The sequence below is a fragment of the Sus scrofa genome, chromosome 10 (genome assembly GCF_054392235.1).
Source record: "Sus scrofa isolate SSC_HxYL_T2T_F1_AM1 chromosome 10, Sscrofa_HxYL_maternal_Yorkshire_Landrace_v2.0, whole genome shotgun sequence".
In the NCBI taxonomy this organism is placed as follows: domain Eukaryota; kingdom Metazoa; phylum Chordata; class Mammalia; order Artiodactyla; family Suidae; genus Sus; species Sus scrofa.
Genome location: NC_139392.1, coordinates 80,573,773 through 80,596,195, shown reverse-complemented (window position 1 = coordinate 80,596,195; position 22,423 = coordinate 80,573,773). Strand labels below are relative to the sequence as shown.

Here is a 22,423-nt window from a genome sequence, read left to right as displayed (position 1 = left end):
TGACCAGGACAGTGCCTGCATGTTGCTTACTGAGGATGTCATGAATAAACAAGGTTCCTGGGCTCCCCTGGGAGGGCCCCAGCTCATGCCCTTCACCATGTGACTGCTGAACATCGGCGTCCGAGATGAAGAGGGTCTGAAGCTTTTCCAAAGGCATCGTAAAGAATGAAAACATACACTGTTTGATAAAATACAAGAGAAAGCAGAAACAACTTGCCGCGCTCAGCTGCTCCTGGTTTCTCCTCACCCGCTCCATCTCTGGCGTGCTGCTCACTGGGGTTGCTCTGTGGCATCGCTCTTGGTACTGTAGCTGGGAGACAAGGCCAAGACAATGCAGGGTTACACCAAGGAAGGGGGGGGGCTGGTACTCCGGAACTGATGCAAAGGCATGGCACGTGGGAACGGGGCATTCGTGAGTTAAAATCTTCGTTAGGAGTGTTTACAGTGAAATACGATTTGCTAATAGACTCATCATCACCGTGATCCCGGATCTAAGCCTTTTCTTACTCAAAGGCTTTGAATTCTACCTCGGGGTGTTATTCATCAAATTGTGTTATTTATTGGTGGCCTCTCGGAGTTGGATCTTATCAGTAATGAGAAATGATCCTTTCTGTGAGTTCATTTCCTCATAGCACTAAAGCATCATTATTAAACGACTGTCTTATATTTAAGAATAAAGATTCTGCACTCTTCTCATTAGAGAGGAGGATTATGCCAGTCCTGTGCCCGCACCTCAGTGAGTGGTTGTCAAGCTCTGAACCTCAAAGTTTCCTTCTCTACAAAGTTCCAACACTGGAAGCCCAGGCTCTGACCAGCATCAGGGAGGTATTTCCGACCTACTGCATAGAGCTCTTTCTTAGCTGGGGGGATCAGGCCCAGCGTTTGTGGTCAGGCTTCCCAGCAATTCTATAGCCCCTCGGGGAATAAATGAGGATCTAACACAGAGAGATAGAAGGACATGTCCACCCAATGAATTTTTGACAGGCAAAAGAAAACTAGAGGTTAAAATCCCATTATAAGGCACGCCACAGGAACAGTCTAAATGATTTTTTTAGAGTTTAAATTTAGTGTTAGGGAATTTTTTTTTTTTTTTTTTGCAAGACATTACAAGGCCTACAGGGCCTGCAGATAAAATGGACTTGCAATATATACCCTCAGCAGTGAATGTGCAAGTGAAGTTTGATGAGCCTGAAAAATAAATGACAAAGGTCAGGCCCCTGCCAGAGTGGCTTCTTTCTCTGTGCCGACGTAAGCAGTTTGAGAGTTTAGGGAGAGTCTGTGCCGGATAAGTGCCTAAAGTGAGGAAAGGTCCAGTGTAATGTCTATGGATGGCAGCGTACAAAGGAAGATTACTCTGGGTAAAGCTCCGAGGGGAAAATTTTGTTGAACAGTGGCACTCCCAATAGCCTCCTCATGGCCTGAATTATCATTTCTCTCTTGTCTTCTTTCACCCAAGTGCTCATCACACTAAACCTCCCCCTCTTTGAGTTGATCTTGTATCCTAAACACATTCGGTTGGCACTGCCAGGAAGGCCCCTCCTCATGAAATCCCCCCTGTCCAAACTTTGAGTCATTCCTCAAGAGCTAACTCAAATGTTACTCTTTCTCCAAAGGTTTTCCCGTCTCTCACTGACATAGCCTTCCTTCTCTGCATTTCCCCAGCACGCTGAAAAGGGAATTATTACTTAACATTCAATGAGCCACTGCATGGGAAGAACTCAGAAGATATCATATACACTCGGTCAATGTTAGTTACTGTTACAGCACTTAACGCAGAATCTTTATTCCTACAGCTGTTTCTCCTAGAGACCTGGAGAACACTCACAGCCCCTACCTTGAAGGTCTGTCTCTCTCACCTTTGAATTGCCCCAAGGACAAGAAGAGAGGTCTTACCATGTTCAATGCCCTATTCTTTAATAAGCCAGGGCACACATTCTGGTGTGATGGTAGCCTGATGGAGAGATGTGTGAGATCTTATCTCCACCTTTCCGAACCCGGCCCTCCTGCCCCGGAATTCACTGTGATGGGACTTCACCCGCACAAGTGCCATGCCCACAGAAAACAATACTTAAAGAAATATGATCACACATTGCTGAGGTTCTTCTGGTTTTCTTTAACTCTCCTTAGCTCTGGTGGATCACAAATGGCTGTTGCAGGCTTCATCTCTTCTTTGTATTTCACCTGCGTAATTTATTTTTTAGAAAATGTGAGTTTCAGTCGACACTTAAAAAGACTTAAAAAGAGTTAAGAATTCTTCATTTGTAACGACTGCATAGCTGAAGTTTTCAATTCCAATATTAATTTTCTTTCCATGGGAACACATATTTCTATTTCACCGGGTGCTTTCGGGATTCTTGTATCCTAAAGTACAAACAAACCCATATCTATTCACCCATCCTTCACTGAAGAGGCTTTTTTCATTAAAATGTGTATAGATTGCTTGTGAAAATCAATTTTTATCACTAAGCAGATGCACCCAAAACTTTGGAAATCATCTTAATAATGGATTATTTTGATATGAACGGCAGTTTCTATTTATTAATATGGTCATTAAAATTCACCATGTATTTCAAGGCAAAAGTCAAAGTGAGTTAGCTACAACGTCTTGGGAAGATGGCTTACCTGACTGAGAGTACGCAAATAATCCAGAACAAGAAAAAAATAAGAGAGACAGGAAGATGGAGGGAAGGCAGAGGCCACTGAGTGCTGGTCATGACAGAAGGGCCAGTGGCAGAAAGTCAGGTAGCATGTTCTACCCACGCAACCAAGCAAGGCCCGCCTGTGTCCTGGCATTCACTCCAGTCCAAAGCTCTTTCCTCAAGTCTACTTAGAGGAAGACCAACTAGATAAATGGCAGTGCCAGCACATGGTTATGCCAGGGACAAGAAACTGCTCTTTAAACTTATGAAATGATTAATGATGCCAACCTAACATGGGGTATTTTAATATGTCTGACGTGTATGGACGATTGGATTTGAGAAAAAGGACACACACATATGTATGGAAACACAGGCTAGACTTAAGAGGTATATGTTGAAATGTGGCAAAGACGTAGAGCTACACAAACAGGTTTGAGAAATCACTTGGTAATGTTTAAAAAGATTAAGGTTAAAATCCATGCCAACAATCATAAAAAAAAAATCCCTAAATATCTTTGCTGTCATCTATTTCTTAGCATCTGTACATTTAATATGAGATATGAGTCACAATGCCAATATGAGGCCAGATCCAAAACAATTAAACTGAGGGCACACGGAGACAGGCTACCTCTAAATAAGGTTCAAAAATAGTTCTTAACGGAGAAAGCTAATAGCTAAAAGGCTTGTACTCTGGAGGTGGGAAAATGTCGAGATCTTTAAATGCTAGAGAATCCTATCTTGGTGTGACAGATCTAGCTAATCTCGAAAGGGCAACTTTCCATTTGAATACTAAGCAGGAGTTTCTGGCGCAGCCTCCCGGAGACCGGAACTGGGCATTTATCGTTTGCTGGAAGAGGCAGTGGGATGCTGGGAGAAGAAAGGATAGACGGTACTACTCTCGGTGACTTTCCTCGGGTGAGACGCTAAGCATGATTAAAGATGAACATGTTTGTTTTTCGTTTGACTCCCAACTAATCAAAACGGCACAGTCACTTCACGGTGGGCAAGAGAACCGCACAGCGCAAAACATTTATAACATCAGAGCCCAGTGCGTGGATGGGTACATTTCAAATATTATTATTTGAAAGTGAAGGAGACAACCCTTTTACATTTCTCAGCTGAACTAATTTCACTACCGGACTCGTGCTGCCTGACCCGGGTTCTCAGCACAGTGCATCAGAACCCTCATGGTGGGGTCCCCCTCCCTAGGCTTTCTTTAGGGAGAGCTTCATTGATGCTACAGAGACTTCTGGGCATTGGTATTCTGGTTGATTTTTTGTGTGTGTGTGGGGGTTCGTTTCGAAGTGTGTTTTACGTTGCCTCTCAACTCTGTCTCCACAAATGCCAGTGCGCCCATAAACTAGGGTGCGGGGTACTATCAGGGTCCTGACAGATGAGTTTAACCACTTGGCAGTTCTACTTGGATGACTTAAAGAAAGCTCTGCCTCCAAGGTGAAGGTGCAGAGAAAGGTCAGGGACGGGGACTGAAGGAAAGAACCCTTTTGACACCCCCAGCGTGAAACTAAATACAGCAGGCCTCCCACATTCGAGGGTGTGGAATCCATGCTTACAGAGGGCCAACAGTAAGGAACCTGAAAATCTGCAGATGTGGGGGTGTGTGTGTGCTGGTGGAGGGGTTGGGGAGGGGAGTGCCCTGGACTCCATCCCCGTGGGTACCAAAGGATGACTATGTAACAACTATTACCAAATAAATACCTACAGGTAAGGATTGAAACTGTTTCTTGGAAATGTCAAGCACTGAATGAAGCTTTTCTCTATTAACAGTAAACGCCTCCTCCACCCTTCCCCCAAGCTCAAAGGGAACCAGGGGGTGCGGGGGAAAGATATTTTACACATTACAGTGAAGGTGTGTGCTTTTCTTTGCTGGAAGCTGGAAGAAGTAGAAGGCGAATGGGGCATTTGAAACCTTCTCCTAAGCCACCAAATGAATGTTCCAGGGCCTTTAATCATTCTATCAGGGTAAAATTTCCTTCCTTCAATTGTGGTGAGCTACTGAAATTTATCCTTTCTCTGAAAAATTCAATACAGTTAAAATTCTGTTCAGAAGGATGAAATCTAATCCTAGATTTCATTACTTTACTATTAAAGTGATGCACTATGATATATCAAGATGAAAAACTGCTTTAGGTTCAAGGGGAACGAGGCTACAGTTTCCTTCTGAAAGTTAGACCTTTGATATTTGATGAAATAGTGTTTCAACAAAGTCATGAAGAAAAGAAAAAAGAAAAAAGCCAGCCAGTTTAGTCAAGAACTAAAAACATTTATCTAGCTTATGTTTGCTTCTGGAAAGGATAATTAATGCTATAGAGAACTTACTGAACTAATATTCTGCTGATTTTTCTTCACTCGTTCAATCTCTGGAGTATCTTTTACTGCTGTGCCAGCTCCTACTTCTTTCTTATAAAATACCTTTATTATAATAGAAGAAAAAGAATAATCATAAGCTTATAGGAATTCGAGTCCTAGATCCGATTCTTATTAAAGAAAATTTCTCAGATTTTAAAGTAATGTCAATATAGCTTCTGTTTATGAGCACCAACATGACATTAATCAATCGAATAAATGAGAATACCTGTGAAACTTCAGATTTATACTCCATAATCTTACAAGTAAACCTCTACTACCTGTTCTAGGGTATGCTTGGTACCCTACATGGCTGCAGATTACTTGCTCTGAGACCATAAATCAGCAAACTAGAGTTTCCTTCTTCAAAAACAAAAATACGGCACATGCGTATTTGGGAAAAAGAAAAAGACATAACAGCACTTAAGCAGTTACCATTTAAATCAAAAACAGCATGAAATTTTAAGCAACTGCTGGTCTTCAAACAAAAGCAAAGATGCTCTCGTCGTCTTCAAAGAAATTACTAGCCCCATCATCACCATCAACATGAAGTCGGCCTATTTTCCCTTCCACTTACTCCTTAGACCTTCTGACATTTCTGCACCCTATCAATATCCGCCCCTTTCAAAGACAAAGCAAAGGAAACGCCAAAGTATTCTACAGAAAAAGAGAATGAGGCACTCATCCAAGGACAGTACAACCCCATCTCTGCAGGTGCTAAGCAGTAGGTCCCAGTGGGGGATGGGCGAGTACCACCCGGGACCTCCCTTGCAAAGGCTAGAAATCGGGAAGGCGTGAGTCACAGAAGACAAGGGCCCAACCGCCTTCTCCCTCATCGCCTCCTCCAGCAAGATTTCTCCATTTCTTAACACAGCCCATCTGGGAGACCCTGGAGGTACCTGAGCAGCACAGCTTGAACGTCACAGCTTGCCAATTTATTAGAAGGTAGAAAATATTCCAGAAATCTCCAGAAATAATAGGATGTATATTTTAATAACATATTTGACCAACTACTGAGTTAATTCTACATTAAAATATTGGCCGTACCACCCATTTTTATCTTAGAATTCAAGTTTATATATCCATCAAACATAAGCCCAGTTTCTATATCCATCAAACATGGTTCAGTGGGTTAAGGATCCAGCGTTGTCACTGCTGTGACTTGGGTCACTGCCGTGGCACAGGTTTGATCCCTGAGAACTTCCACATGCCACAGGCGTGGCCAAAACAAACAAACAAACAAACCACATAAGCCTAATATCTTAATTAATGGTGCTGATACAATTCCTATTGCTCAAGACAAAAATATTAAAGTTTAGGACCTGGTTACAACTAGTAAAGCCCTAGACGTATTATCAGTACAAATAATCAATGACCGGGAAGGAAATCACTTCATATAACTATTTCCATCTTCAAAGTACAATCTGTGTAGATGTTTAAGAGCTCTTTCCTGAGTGAAATTTTAAAATTCAGTTTAGAATGGCTGTTGCTTATACCAAAAAAGGAAATTCGAATTTATAATTCTAAAACAATCATGATAAATTATAACTTGTAAGAACCTTTGGTATGCTTACTATTTTAAAGAAGTAAAGATACATTTGACAGAAAATACAAGCAATGCAGCAAAAAAATCAGACAGTGAGGAAAAAAGACCCTCCTTACAACACAGAATTTCAAGGTAGCAACTGAAAAGAAATAATGGCTACATACCGCACTAATGTTTTGTTGAGTTGTCTTAATTCTCTGAATTTCAGGAGTGTCTGCCACCGTAGAATAGTTAGAAAGCATCTTCTCTGCCTCATCTTTATATTTTTTCTGAAAATACAAACAGTTAACGTGAATCTGAAATGCTGTGTGTACATGGACAAAAGAGACAGAGAAAAAGAGAAAATGGCATTACTTTTTCCAATTCTACTGCTGCATGGCTCTATAATATGTCTTAGGGTTCAAAGCACTTGTTGATGCAACAGCAAAATAAAGGAAATATGCAGAGTAAGCAAACAGTCTACAAAAGCACATTCACCTCTACTCAGGCAATGGTTCCCACCCCAAACCATTCAAACTCCTTGGGAGGGCTTGCCCTCTGAGGCATTCCTAAGTTTACAACCTACTGTCCCAGTTCCTGTTCAGGGTAGCTCCATATTCCTATCAGCAAACTGACTCTCTCTGCTTACTTGTTTTCATGCTCCCGGATTTATGCTTTGCTTCCTTACTTCAGATAAAGATGCATCCGATTATACTAGATGGTACTGGTATTTAGAGTTGAGATAGAAATCTCAATTTTCTTTCAACTGAGTGTACTACTATCAGCTCGGATACATCCTGGGCAATATCTTCTACTACTGCCAGTGTTTATAAAGTAGTAGGTATTGTTCTACATACTTAACCCATACTAACTCATTTAATTAACCCCATAAGCAGATACGATTACTAGTCTCTCTTCTAGATGGGGAAACTGAGGCATTAGCTAAGATGTACCCTATTGTCACACTCAAAAAAATCAACATTTTTAAGTGAAAGCAGGAGTTTTAATAGCTTCCAATGGAAAGCTTTTACTCTTGGTATCTTTACTTTTTGGTAGGATATATCAGGGTTTGTCATACTACCCTTGACAACTATAGTGTAATTCCTCAAGGACAAAACCACGTCTAATTCTGCTCATCGGTGGGTGCTCAGGAAGTTATCTGCTGAATGAATGAGCGAGCTTGGCAACTTTTCTCCACTGACTCAAATGGCCACATGCCTGTTTTAATATGTACCTATACTCTCAGTTCGGCTGATACAGGGAGAGCCAATCTCTCTCTGGGTTCACATGCTGTCATGAGACATGATGAGCGTGAACATCTGAGGACAGATGGACATGCACGTCAGGACCCTCTCAACTGCTCTGTCCCTGGAGAAGCTCAGAAGCAGTCAAGTCCTTTGATACTTGACTCTGGAAGCTTGATACCCTTGAAATGGAGCAGGACCCTATGGGGTCTTCCCAGGAAAGACCAATCCCCCCGCCCCCACACATTACTTCCACCTGTCTCTTGTCCATAGAAAAACTTTAGTCAAAGAATAAATTTAGGAGTTCCCATCATGGGAATGAATCCAACTAGGAACCATGAGGTTGTGGGTTCAATCCCTGGTTTTGCTCAGTGGGTTAAGAATCCGGCGTTGCCGTGAGCTGTGGTGTGGGTTGCACTCAGCTCGGATCCCACGTTGCTGTGGCTCTGGCGTAGGTGGGTGTCTACAGCTCCAATTACACCCCTAGCCTGGGAACCTCCATGTGTCGCGGGAGCGGCCCTAGTAAAGGAAAAAAAAAAAAAAAAAAAAAAAAGAATACATTTAATGACAGAAGTGAGAAAATACAGAAACAAAGGAAAGCAGTCAAACAAGGCCAAAGAATAATATGTGAGTCATTAAACATAGATTAGTCATTAAACAAAGTCAAGAACCTTTAGTTTCAGAATTGCTGGTCTCCTCGATAAAACTATCTTTCCTTTTACCCAACACTTGTCTCTCAGTATTGGATTCTTGAGCAACAAGCAGCTGAACCTGAATTCCGTAACACCCTCATTTTGAACCAATGAATGTTTAGACTGCTTTCTCATGTTTAACCAGAATTTTGACAAATTTAGTCAAATTCTGTTTAAAATTAGTTCAACACAAATCCCATTAACCACATTCAATTCCTTTGTCACTTTTAACTATTTTATTTTATTTTATTTTTATCTTATGTGTGTGCTTTTTAAGGCCACACCTGCAGCATATGGAGGTTCCCAGGCTAGGGGTCGAATTGGAGCTGTAGCCGCTGGCCTATGTACGCCACAGCAATGCAGGATCTAAGTTGTGTCTACGACCTACACCACAGCTCTTGGGAATGCCAGATCCTTAACCCACGGAGCAAGGTTGACACTAGCCAGGTTCATTTTCACTGAGCCACAACGGGACTCCTCTTTAACTGTTTCATTTTTTTCATTCCCTTTTATTATTTTTTCCTTTGGGATTCATTCTTCTCAGCACTTTTTTTTTTTTCTTTTTAGAGCTGCGCCCATGGCATATGGAGGTTCCCAGGCTAGGGGTCGAATCGGAGCTACAGCTGCTGGCCTGCACCACAGCCACAGCAACGCCAGATCTGAGCCACGTCTGTGACCTACACAGATCACTGCAACGCCAGATCCTTGACCCAATGAGTGAGGCCAGGGATGGAACCCGCATCCTCGTGGATCCTAGTCTTGTTCGTTAACCACTGAACCACGACAGGAACTCCTCAGCACAAATTTTATAACAAAGAAATTATTCTTGAATGAATATTTTTACCCATATCAGATCTTATCAATAACTTTCTTCTTTCATGGTCATTATTTTGCTTATATTCAGTTTTCTAGAGGATATGTCACAAATATACTTTGAAAATTAAATTTTACCAAGAAAACTTGAGTTCTTCACTTATATTTTAACAACTATTCAATTGTACCTTATACCTTTTGCAGTTGTATTCACTCTTAGTTTTAGTTAGAGTTATTTTAATCAAAATATCCATGATGAAATGGATGAAAGACAAATTGCAATTTTTTTCTCTATACCATAGGCATTAGAGCCAAATTTACAATAGAGTCAAAAAATTGAAATAAAAAGGTCAAAATGTCCTTGGACTCAAGCAGAGGACCCCATGAGGGGAGCTCTGGCACTTGATAATGTCTGTTTAACTGAAGCTACAGCAATCATCCCTTTCAAGAATGAGGTATGCAGCTTTCACAATGCTTCCTTTATAATCAAGTGTGTTGACTTTGAACAGAATGCTCTCCAGAAGATACCAGGCATAGAGACACACATAGCACAAGGTGATTGGGTATCAGAATTCCAGTTACTATTGGATGCTATTACTCTGAGCATCTTCATTCTCTACCAACCTGGCTATAGATTTCAGATGCCCTCTTGGCTCGAAGCATATCCGGGATATCCACGCTCACTTGCATCCCTTTCCCTTTAATTTCATTCTCTAAGTCTTTCTTATATTCTTTCTGAAAAGAACAGAAAATAATCTTCAGAGCTTTGCGTAGCCTTCTGGAACAGTGTAGACACTTACTTGTTTGAATCTCAAGGCCACACAAGTGGAAACATCCTTTATACTTTTTCTGTATACAACCGGATATGTTTGCTGTAAACTTTGTGTCCTCTCAGTTTCTTACCTGGCTGGCCATTTCGGATGCTCTCTTGGCTCTCTGGATATCGAGGGTGCCTGTGCTCACCTGCATGCCTTTCCCTCTAATTTCCGTCTCCAGATCTCTTTTATAATCTTTCTGCAGAAAATAAAACCTGCAATTAGGGCTTCACGACAATTTGAAAATCTGCATTAAAGACCTTGCTGTCATCTTTAACATCAAGATCGGGGCTTTTAGAAATAAGCTGGCTCTTCGCTTCCTTTATCTCTAAGGAACAACAAAGACTTGATTTGTGGTAGGGACATGACTTGGAGTGACTGAGAGTCATCAGGAGGCTTTTTTTCTACTAACCCAACTTAAGGAAGGAAAAAGAGTGAGCGGAGGGAAAATGTTTTCTATTTCAATACAATAAAATTGATAAATTATATTAATTCAGTTGATGAATATCAACAAAATGAGAGTGTAAAACTGTCACTTTTCACTCTGCAGTGAGTAACTGCTGGCCGCTTCCTTGGAACCCCTCTTTTCCCTCCATTTACTCCTTCACTTCCCAGTCTAAACCCTCCACTGTGGCTGAGCCTGGCTGCGTCCAAGGGCCCTATTGGACTTAAGCAAAGGTACACCCCACCCTGGCCCCGGATGACTGGTTCAAGGACAGAAGCATCTCTTTCTCCACACTGGACTTGAACGGAGAAATTCACAGCCCTGGGAGCAGCCAGGTGTCTCTTTGCAAACAGAAGAAAGCCTGTCTGAGTACAAAAAGATAGAAACTGGAATGGGACCACACTGGTTGAGTCCTAAATCAAGCCATGCCCAAGAATTCCTTTACTAGCTCCTTACAAAAGCAATACATTATCTGCTTTTTTGAGCCAACTTGAATCGGATCATCTGTTCCTTACAAAATGTCATAATTACACAGCCACAACTGTCTTACGAGATTCTTGTCACATTTTGAAATTACTGATTATAAAATTCTGTACACTGTACTCTTATAATTGTACACTTTTCTATGTCATTCTTCAACAAAAATTATTTTAAACAGAAAAAACTATAGATTATCGTCTATTAAATTCCTTCAAAAACAATTATTTCCTATTATGTTGGCATACGCTAGATTTGTGATTTCCTGCTATATAAATTTTGCTTTGTTCATATGTGATGTGCTAAATTTAGAGATGCCATAAAAAAACACAATCTCAGAGAAATACTATATTTGTCCCTATCTACTACCCATAAATCTGCTTATTTTCACTGACTTACAGTCTCGGTTTCACTTTTCTGAATAAAAATTCAAGTAATAATGTTTAACTTTCAAACTAATTATATTAAAGTATTACTATGTCTGCAAAAAACCTCTCCATTTTTAGCAAGCTTCTTTAAGGTCCAAAAGCAAAACCCTTCATTTGAAGGACCATATATGTGGAAACTGAGGCAATGATCACAAATTGCCACCAAGGTCTCATATGAACTTTCAAATCTAAAAGCATTCAGAGGCATATAAACAGACTTCACAGAACACCAGTCGCATCAGTTAATACTGATGCATAATAAAATACCCGAAAACTTAGGAAACTTAAAAACATGATGACATTTACATCCAGAGAGGACAAGCCCCACCCCACCCCCAGCACACATGACTTTAGAGCCTCTGCCTGAGTCAGATCTATTAATGGACCCACTGGCTCAAGAAAGTCACATGGTCAAGCCCACAGGTCCTGGAAGGTTTGACTATTACAGGTCAGTTGTGTAATAATGGAACACACTGACTTTACTTGAAAAAAATAAATGTTGAATTATAGCAAAGCCCCACATTCTGGTTGAAAGGATTTGAGAGCTGTCAGTTGGGCAAAAATGGGACATGGTTAAAATAAATGCAAATAAGAACTCGGAATTACAAAGAAAATAGCAAGCATCACCAAAATTGGTTTGGGCTACATGTAATCACAGTACAGCTGACTCCTCCAGGCCTGTTTTTCCCAAAGCTTCTCAATAACCAAAATGCACCATTTTCCTAGTAAGTTTGAGCCTTGAACAATATAGGTTTGAACTGCACAGGTCCACTTACACAGGGATATTTTTCAAGAGTAAATACTACAGTACTGCATGGTCTGTGGTTAGTTCAAGCCACGGGTGCAGAGGAACCACAGATCAGAGGGCAGATCACACACCTTATGCTACATGCAGATTAACCCCCTGTGTTGTTCAAGTCTCAACTGTACACAGTCCCAAGGTACACGGAGATATCTAAATCGGCATAAACTAAGTTAATAAATTGCTGAGCAAGCTAACCTGTTACCACACTAGGGAGAGATGCCACACTCCAACTTTTCATAAAAGGAATAAGCCGGTTCTTAAATAAAAGAGAGAAATGCAAAATTTCTGTTCTTTCCACATTCTCTGCTCCAGAGAAAGTATGCCTTCTTTTGGCTCCAAGTCTCAGTCCCATGAGGATGGCTTTGAAAACGCTTCTCCGGCTCCAAATTCTCCACCCCACTTCCATACTCCAAACCAGCGCCTTGAACTCACACTGGATGCCACCCTCTCTCATAATAACAACATTAGCAGAAAACCGTAAGCAGTGATTTGATATTACTAGGTAGTTAGTTACTCAGAAGCCCAAGAGGTCACCATAAGAAAGTACTAACAAATCTAAGAAATGAAGAACAAGAAAGAGCACATATGAAGACCAGGGAGAAAACTTTCAGAGAGGTGCAGAAACCCTAACACTTACGCAGATGCAGACTGGAAGCTGGGGAGGCTCACACACCATGAGCAAGGGAAGGAGGGGGCCCTGAACACCAGGGCAAGGAGCATGGCGCCTCTGCTGCACATGACCAGAAGCCCCCGGGGAGTTTTAAGTGGGAGGAATCACAGAACTTAATTATTCAAGGATTGTTCTGGCTGCTGGAGAAAGACGTATACGAAGAGGCCAATAGCGGAAGCAGAATTCTGGTCAGGAAGCTGTTGCAACAATCCAGAGACTGGGGATGGTAGCCTGGACGGGGGCGGGGAGAAGCAGATGGACCGAGGAAACCATTACAGAAGTGGAGTCAATAAAATCTGCTGATGAGAGGAAAGTGACTTCTGGGAAATATTTCATTGATACTATTTGCTAAGAAGGGGATGGAAGAAGGAGCAGATGCAGAAAAAAATAAAGCATTCTTGGCATGTAAGGTTGAGTCCCCGTTATAATACATTTAAATGTCGTTTATACATGGTAATGCCTTTGGAACTTCAAAAGGTAAATGGTTGCATATTCACATCCATGTTGTTTAACACTTTATTTTTCTATAAGAATGAGGTAGAACTATATGAAGTAACATGGAAAAGGGCCTGTAAGATTAAGTGAGAAAACCAAACACGAAGTACATGGTATTTAAGTTTTTTTAAAGTCTCAGTGTGCACAAGCGTATATGTATCTACATATACAGACCTGCAAGGCTGTACAGCAAATTTACAACTGTGGCTGTCTCTCGGGAGGACGACAGAATTGGGGCAGAGTCAAGGAATGTTTTCCAGTGCCTGTTCAGCATGCATCCTCCCACCCCCCACCATTTCTAAATGGCATCCCTACCGGTCAAGGATACCCTGCCATCCCTCATTTGTCTGAATCAGTCATGGCCATTCCATTCCCCTGGCCAGTACCTAACCCTGGGGATGTAGGCAGACCCACACAGCAGTTACTCCTCTGGCAGTTAAGCAGCTACCTCTCAACCTCCAGAATTCCTAGGTGGGGGTTGGTCCTAAGCCAGCTCTTCCTAACTTCAAGTGTCACACTGAGCTCTCCGAGTAGCCCCACTAAGCCTCACCCCAACCAGCCCTGAAATAAGTGAGCTGCACCCTTTAACCTGCACCCAACTTTCTCTCCACATGTGCTTCTTCCAAAACCATTTCTTCCCAAATCCTCTCTACTCCAGGGGCCCTTTTATATTTTCAAAATTTCTGGGGTTGTTCAAGAGAGGCAGAACTGGTTCTGGGGTATTTTCTTTGAAAAATACACATATGATCTGACTCCTACAACTTTGTTACCTGCTAGGATAGATATTTTATCATAGCTTCTAAAACCAAACTTGAATTTTTTTTTTTTTTTTTTTTTGCTTTTTAGGGCCACACACATGCAGCATATGGAAGTTCCCAGGCTAGGGTCAAATCAGAGCTACAGCTGCTGGCCTACACCACAGCCACAGCAACGTGGAATCCAAGCTGCATCTGTGACCTACACCACAGCTCATGGCAATGCCGGATCCTTAACCCACTGAGCGGGGGCAGGGATTGAACCTGCATGGATACTAGTCGGATTTGTTTCTGCTCTACACAATGGGAACCCCCAAAACTTCTAAATTAATAGCCTCTTGTTCATGTGTTACATGAAGAAGAAAATGGTATTAGATGAAAGAACATGGTCATTGAGAATATACGATACCTCCACCTAAAATACAGAGTCTACAGAAATTTTAGACATCTTGATGAGGTCAACAGAGGATATTTTGAGAACATGCAACCAAATGACACAGAAATAACATCACTGTCATGTTAGAGTTTCAAGTTTTGCTCACTAAGTTAGAACCACAGATATGCCAAGTAACTCATGAGCCATCCTTAGAGAAAAAACGGCATGAAAATATTTATCATAGTTTAAAATTAACATGAAATTTGTTGTATTATGGGATAAAGGAAGAAGGCATGGGTGTGTGTGTCTTCTATTAAAATGTTTTCTAATTTTCTTCGATATCCTTGAAGTTAATGAGCAAAGCAGAAAACTGTAAATTTTTCCAATAAGCATAATGACTGGGAATGGTTTCCATTCCAAACATTACACTAGTCAGAGGAAGCTTTGGAAAACTCCATGCACTAATCAGGGTGTTAATACGACTGGTTAAGTTAATCAGGGTGTTAATATGACTGGTTAAGTTCCAAAGTATGAGTTCTGAGGTCTGCATCATTCCCTCTACTAACCTCGCTAGCTATCTCGGAAGCTCTTTTGGCATGCTGGATTCCAAGGGCATCGCTGCCAACTTGCATTCCCTTCCCTTTAATTTTTGATTCCAGATCTTTTTTGTATTCTTTCTGAAAAAAAAAAAAAAAAACAGCAACATTTTATCACAACAGACACTTGAGGGACAAACATATCTGTCTTCAACAATACCCAAAATGGCTATACATACTTTTCCGAAAAAAAGAATAAGACACGGCTTACTTCGTACTATGAATAATCACCTAGAACCAAATTTTCTGAACTGCTTAGAACTATATTCACCATTCTCACTGACGATTTTGACTCTAAAAAGGCAACTGCCAGGTCAGAATTTTCACTGACAGTTGTCTTGGGGTCTGAAGCTTAGGGAGGCGAGCTTAATGAGTTGATGTTTGAGGCCGTGTGACTTGGGGAACGTTTCTTCACATTTCTGGTTACTCATCTGCAAAGTGGGGATGAGCATTCCTTCACGTAAGGTCACTGAGAGGATCCAGGAGACAGGGTAGAGCCTAGTGCCCAGCACACAGCAGGTGGTCAGGAACACAGCTTTTCCTGGCCTCTTACTCCTACACCCACCTGCTAGGACCCGGCTTACTGCTGCTCCCACCACCATCTTGCCACTCAGCTTTCTCTGGCTGAACTTTGCCATGGAGGGTTTAAAACAACTTTTCCAAGTATTACCAACAAAGGATCTACAAGATCTAATTCTGAATGTGGACGAGGTACATCACGACCACAGAAGAATTTGTAGAAAATTCCTAATGTAGGAAAATGTAAGGACAATGTGAGCCAAAGACATCGTGGCGGACACCTGCTTTTGACTGACCAGCATCCACTCCTTCCACTTCTCACAAAAAGTTCCATAATTTTCTCTTAAGGAATTACCTCTAACCCCTCTCAGTCCATAAATTTTGGGTGGCTTGATTTCCTTCCTCCCCACACATACTTTTTTTTTTTCCTGTCTTTTTTGTCTTTTTATGGCCGCACCCACAGCATATGGAAGTTCCCAGGCCAAGGATCGAATCAGGGCTGTAGCCGCCGGCCTACACCACAGCTCACAGTAACGCTGGATCCTTAACCCACTGAGCGAGGCCAGGGATCGAACCCACAACCTCATGGTTCCTAGTCGGGTTTGTTTCCGCTGTGCCACAATGGGAACTCCCCCACATATACTTTTAATTCCACTAAAATGCTTTTAATGTTTCCTTTAATTCATTTAAAGAACACAATTAGCCTGAGACGAACGTCAGTCTTTAAAAACACACATCAATTTAGAATATTTTATATTAAAAATGCCATTAAACTACCTAGGCTGTTTACTGCACAAACGGGTGACTATGAGAAGGTGACAGGTCATCAATACACAGCTCTCCCTTGACTCCAGACAGAATGACTGGATCAGGTGTGGGCCCAGGACAGAAGGTGACGCAATGAGATTCAACCCTTCGACCTGTATTGTACTGTAAGGAAACAGATGCTCGCCTCCCTCTGGGATTACTGGCCACAGATTTGAGTTGTCCTGTCATTAAGAGGGGGCTTCACTAAGTAGCAGCCTCCCACCAGCGAAACAATAGTGAAGATAACAGCAGTGAGAAGTGAAGGAAGAAACATCATTCAAATTCCAATCAGAAGGAAATGGGATCTTCCTACCTGAACTTTGGACCATTCTTAAGCCAAAACGTTTCCTTTGTTTGAGTTGGGTTTCTATCGTTTGCAACCTAACAGGGTCATTAGCAATGTAATCATTATCATCATTGCCCCAGTTGATTCACACATGGGGATAAAGCCTTAAGTTTTTTCACTGAAGTCAGCTAGATTCTCCTCAAAGCCCACTGCCATTATTTGCTATCAAAGTAATGACATAACACAAGGATTAAAGGATTTAAAGCACTTCAGAGGCACTTCGTTCTTATAAATTTCATGTAAAGTGAGTAATGGCCACTTGCCTTTTATAAAGAGGTTTAAGTGAACTCACTGAGCAGCAAGGCAAGGACTGGGAGAGTCAATGTGCTTCTGGGCAGGAGAGGGTATGAACGTCTACACTGAGTTACTGACAGATCATGATAACACACCTTCCTAACCTGTCTTTCACTTGCTCAAAAGATCAAGTTAACTTCCATTAAATTATGTTGGTGTATTATATAGAATTTTCTCTGAAACGAGGAGATGGTCGTTTTTCTCATACCACATAGACAGGAAATGGCTGGGCATCATTTTTTTTTTTTTTAACTCATCGATTAGGAAAAGGACATAGCTGCTTATAATCATCTTTGACATAAAAACTGTGGAACATTTATATACAGCTGACCGCTGAACAACGAGGGAGTTGATCTGTCTATAACTTATAGGTGGCCCTCCATATCCAAGGTTCCTCAGCATCCAGAGATTCAGCCAACTGTGGACCATGTACGTCTGCAGAATTTACCAGTGAAAAGTATGTATAAGGGGACCAGCCCCGTTTAAACTCGTGTTGTTCAAGGGCCAATTGCACAACCTTTGAGAAATATTTACAGACTGGGAAATCAGCTGAAAATTCATAATTCTCAGGTGTTAGATAAATATACTCACCTCACTAGCCATTTCAGATGCTCGCTTGGCTCTCTGAATATCAAGAACTTCTGAATTAAGTTCCATTCCTTTCCCTTTTATTTCATTTTCCAAATCCTTTTTATATTCCTTCTATGAGACAAGAATAGTACTGTTTGAAATTTGCTAGGAAACTCTTTAATTTATATACTGTTCACGTTTTCCTAGAGACCACAGAAGGGAGAAAATATTTCTAGAAAGGAATGAACCAGATTTCTGAGCATTCATGCTCTTTATTTCCTACAGATACTTCATTTTCTCTTTTAATCATGTTTAGAGTGGCTTCCAATATTATCAGTCTTTTTTCTTTCATCCTTGACTCCCACATATTTTGGTACCATATTGCTGCCATATTTTAAAAAGATATCTTCCTTTTAAATGGGTAGGAAGATCTTAGGTATGCATGTTTCTTATTAATTATTTGAAGTATTTCTTTGAAAGCTGTCTATAAACTAGGAATCATCAAAAGAACATAATTGAAAAAGAATGAAAAATCACAAAATCAAAAGGATTGACAGAGCCAAAGTTAAAAAAGCCTCCATTTTATTTAAAGATTTGTAAAGCCAAATAATTTCCTACAGATTGATAGTACATAGCCTGAATTTTACATATTCTAATATTTTAAGTAGATCCAAATGTCTTTACTGATCTTTTTATATATAACATAGGTTTCATATGTGTGTGCTAATGAATTTCTTTTCTTATTAATCGAATTATGAAAACAATACATATCTTAATCCAATTCTACTAAGTTGCCTTTATGACTAACTTGTCAGATGAAAGATGAGACTTCCTTTAATGACAAGAAATCATGTTCTAGTTAATTCTAGGGTTCATTTGATGTTATTTTCTCTTTGTCCTGTTTAATTAAATTAGCCGGTCCTCTGCTTCGCTAATAGCCTACAAGACACTGTAATGACCTGCATGTAATTTTGGAAAGAGCTCTGGAGTCAAATGACCTGGATAAAAGTCAGAGTTCCTTCACTTATTTGATCATATGACCTTCAAGAGGCCTTTAAGTAACTGAGCCTTGATTTCCACACAGAACAAAATAAAAGTAAAAATACTTGTCCTGCCAGTGTCAAGGACAATTGAGGGAATCAAATGACATGAAGAATAAAACGATACTCTGAATACTTTAAATGGCAACAGAGATTCAAAAACCATAAAGAATGAAAAAGCAATTTACATGTTTACACTTGGAAAAGGAAGTCACAGTTTCATTAAGTCACAGTCTCTTTTTAAAATTAGACAATGCAGACTTCCTGACCCCCCCCAAAAAAATTTAGATGTCATTGTAACTTAATTAAAAAAAAATTTTTTTTTTTTTTGTCTTTTTAGGGCCGCCCCTTCGGCATATGGAGGTTCCCAAGCTAGAGGTCGAAACAGAGCTACAGCAGCGGGCCTACACCACAGCCACAGCAATGCCAGATCTGTGGCCTACACCACAGCTCACAACAACGCCAGATCCTTAACCCACTGAGCGAGGCCAGGGATCAAACCTGCAACCTCATGGTTCCTAGTTGGATTAATTTCCGCTGTGCCACGACAGGAACTCCTAAAAGATTTTTAATCACAGTCTCTGGACCTTTTTCCTATACGGATGCATATATTTTGTATCAAAAAGTCTAAAGGGAGATTCGTTCACAAAGAAAAAGAAAACAGCAACGGCATGTACATTAAAGTCATTCACGAAGCTCAAAATAATCTCATGTTGTCATTTGTATGTAAACAATAAAGAGATTCCCCTTTTAAAAATTCAAATAAATAGTGCATATGTTTAAAGTGGAAGACAACAACAGCAGAACGTTGCCACGTGATCACCTTTAACTTCAAAAATTTCTATAGGAACTAGTAAGTGAGAAAAGATAGCACAGCAGGAACTCTCTTTCATAAACTATACGCCTATTTCAGCCCAACATATATTGCAACAGTGAAGCCCATTAAATTTCTAGGAGCCGTTAAATGGAAAAGGCCAGCTGGCATTTGGTTATCAAAGAAGTTCATGATGATTTGAATCCATGTAGAGAATTATGCTCTAATTTATTTCACTGGTTTAAGATATTTCTTTCAGGAATAGTTTCTTCAGTTCAAAATTCAGGATGGGAGTTCCTGTCGTGGTGCAGTGGTTAACGAATCTGACTAGGAACCATGAGGTTGCTCAGTGGGGTAAGGATCCCGCGTTGCCACAAGCTGTGGTGTAGGTTGCAGACGTGGCTTGGATCCCTCACTGCTGTGGCTCTGGTGTAGGTCAGTGGCTACAGCTCCGATTAGACCCCTAGCCTGGGAACCTCCATGTGCCGCGGGTGTGGCCCTAGAAAAGGCAAAAAGACAAAAAAAAAAAAAAAAAAAAAAAAATTCAGGATGAAATGGAGTTCTCTAAAGCTTTCTCTTAATGTTAAGAGAATCTACTTAAACAGAGAATTGAAAAATCTGCAAGTTACTTAGCAACCATTTTTTTAAAGAAATAGAAACAAACAACTTTTAAACTGCGAGCATGATGTTTTTAACTGTTAGCTTTGAGAGCCTTAATGTTCAATGAATTTAATACACTGTGGGCCAAATGCACCACTAAATTTGGGGTGAGAAGGAAATCCTGCTGAGTATAAAATGATAAAGGGACACGAATTCCTATGTTCTATATGCTGAATAAATTATTTTTCCCTACTTAGAACCCAAACATGTACCAGTTATCCAGACCTTCACACAAGAGCACCTCATTTCTGATATCAAATGTCCTGAGAATGCTACAGAGGTTCTAATATATGTTTTTACATAACTAAATCGGAGAAAATCAAGCTAGCCTCATCCGTATTAAAAAAAAAAAAAGTTTGTTTTTGTTTTGTTTTTTGTTTTTTAGGGTCATACCCATGGCATATGGAAGTTTCCAGGCGAGGGTCGAAATGGAGCTGCAGCTGCCAGCCTACACCACAGCCACAGCAACACAGGATCTGAGCCATGTCTGCAACCCACACCACAGCTCACGGCAACTACCAGATACTTAACCCACTGAGAGAGGCCAGGGATTGAACCCGCATCCTCACGGATACTAGTCAGATTTGTTACTGCTGAGCCACAGTGGGACTCCCAAAATATATTTTTTTAATTTTCCCAATACATTTTTTTTTTCTACTGTACAGCATGGTGACCCAGTTACTCATACAATGCATACGTTCTTTTTCTCCCATTATCATGCTCCATCATAAGTGACTAGACAGAGTTCCCAGTGCTACACAGCAGGATCTCATTGCTAATCTATTCCAAAGGCAAGAGTCTGCATCTATTAACCCCAAGTTCCCATCCATCCCACTCCCTCCCGCTGCCCCTTGGCAACCACAAGTCTATTCTCCAAGTCCATGATTTTCTCTTCTGTAGAAAGTTTCCTTTGTGCCATAGATTAGATTCCAGATATAAGTGATATCATATGGTATTTGTCTTTCTCTTTCTGACTTACTTCCCTCAGTAAATAACTGCTACAAAGCCAAGAAACTACTTATAGAGCTTCTAAGCTACACTCCGAACACATAAATCAGAATATTTTTCAAGTTTTTCCAGGAAATCTTGGCTATTTCTTCTCTCAACTTAGAACAGAAATGTTAACACTTTCCCGTTTTTAAGGAAAATGAGGAACTACTAAGGAAGGTCAAAGTGAGGGAAGGAGTGACGGACTGATATCTCAAACCCTGACTGAGGGAACTGGTTGAGAACTGCTTGGTACATTTTTCCTGGGTGATGGCTTTAAATTTCTTTTGCAGAAGTTTGCAGGGAATATTTGGAACATACCTCCTTCAGAAGGTTGGTGATGTATTTCACATGTAAAAACTCTGGAGTCTTGTCTAAATCCAGTGATGACCTTCCTTTAATCTCCTTCTCAAAATCTTCTCTGTAAACTTTCTGTTAATGAGACCACACAGTTTTAAACTTACAAAATATCAGTGACTCTTGAATATATAACCGAACAAGAGCTCCTGAAACAAAACTGATGCTTTCCTTCTATAAGTCTACCCCCTCGGAGTCTTCTTATTAACAGGAAAATAACTCCGACTTTATCATAAATTTTAGAGTTCTACCAAACAAAAGCAGATGCATCAGGTGCCTTCTCCCTGGGAAAAGCATCCTCAGGGAGGCTGCTGAACATCATACCACCTGCTACTGCTTGACGTCAGCCCGTGTGGGAAGAAGAACCATCGAGACTGGCTATTCGACTGGATCATCTGACTGGTCACGCAGAAGACAGTGGATCCATCCACCAGAAGAGATTCTGGCAGCATGAGGGGCACTCAGACCAAAGCAGAATTAATGTGTATGTCCTCGTCATCCCTCTCGCTGTCAGTCTTTTGGGAATTCAAGCAAGACAATTTGGAGGACATTTTCCTTTAATGATTTTGGCCTTGAGAAAACTTTCTCTACCATCCATGAAGTTGCTATGAATGAATCTCCCTGTGAGGAGAATCTCATCTTGAACCTTTAAGTAAAAGCTCACAACAAGAAATGAAAGACTCTGAAGGCTAAATCCATGTCCCCACCTACCCTTGTGACACGGCCACCCTCTGGCCATGAGTCTCGAAAATCTACATTTGATCTTGATATCTGGAAATCAATGCTTTTCAACCCATCCTTTCTTTATGACTCTAAAAACAGTCTCCCTAAATAATAAAAACAGCTGCCCACGTGAAATATTTATCAAACAGGGCTCAGATTTTACCAGG

The 22,423-nt window shown here is 40.8% G+C and overlaps 1 protein-coding gene across 27 annotated transcripts in view; it reads right to left on the bottom strand.

Annotated features, from left to right (window-relative positions):
* Positions 1 to 22,423, bottom strand: part of NEBL (nebulette) — a 355,791-nt gene that overhangs the window by 41,704 nt on the left and 291,664 nt on the right. For 21 of the 27 annotated variants that reach the window (XM_084980375.1, XM_021064957.2, XM_021064951.2 and 18 more), the window contains 9 exons: positions 21,498 to 21,608; positions 17,697 to 17,807; positions 15,110 to 15,220; positions 10,181 to 10,291; positions 9,902 to 10,012; positions 6,714 to 6,818; positions 4,977 to 5,069; positions 2,089 to 2,181; positions 218 to 310 (listed from right to left, as the gene is read on the bottom strand). The exons of 1 other annotated variant lie outside the window; for it this stretch is intronic. In XM_084980375.1, coding sequence (XP_084836501.1) covers positions 218 to 310; positions 2,089 to 2,181; positions 4,977 to 5,069; positions 6,714 to 6,818; positions 9,902 to 10,012; positions 10,181 to 10,291; positions 15,110 to 15,220; positions 17,697 to 17,807; positions 21,498 to 21,608 — 939 coding nt within the window. Of the gene's footprint in view, positions 1 to 217; positions 311 to 2,086; positions 2,182 to 4,976; positions 5,070 to 6,713; positions 6,819 to 9,901; positions 10,013 to 10,180; positions 10,292 to 15,109; positions 15,221 to 17,696; positions 17,865 to 21,432; positions 21,609 to 22,423 lie in introns of all 27 variants that reach the window. 5 more of the 27 variants (XM_084980389.1, XM_084980392.1, XM_084980390.1 and 2 more) reach the window with 2 other exon arrangements.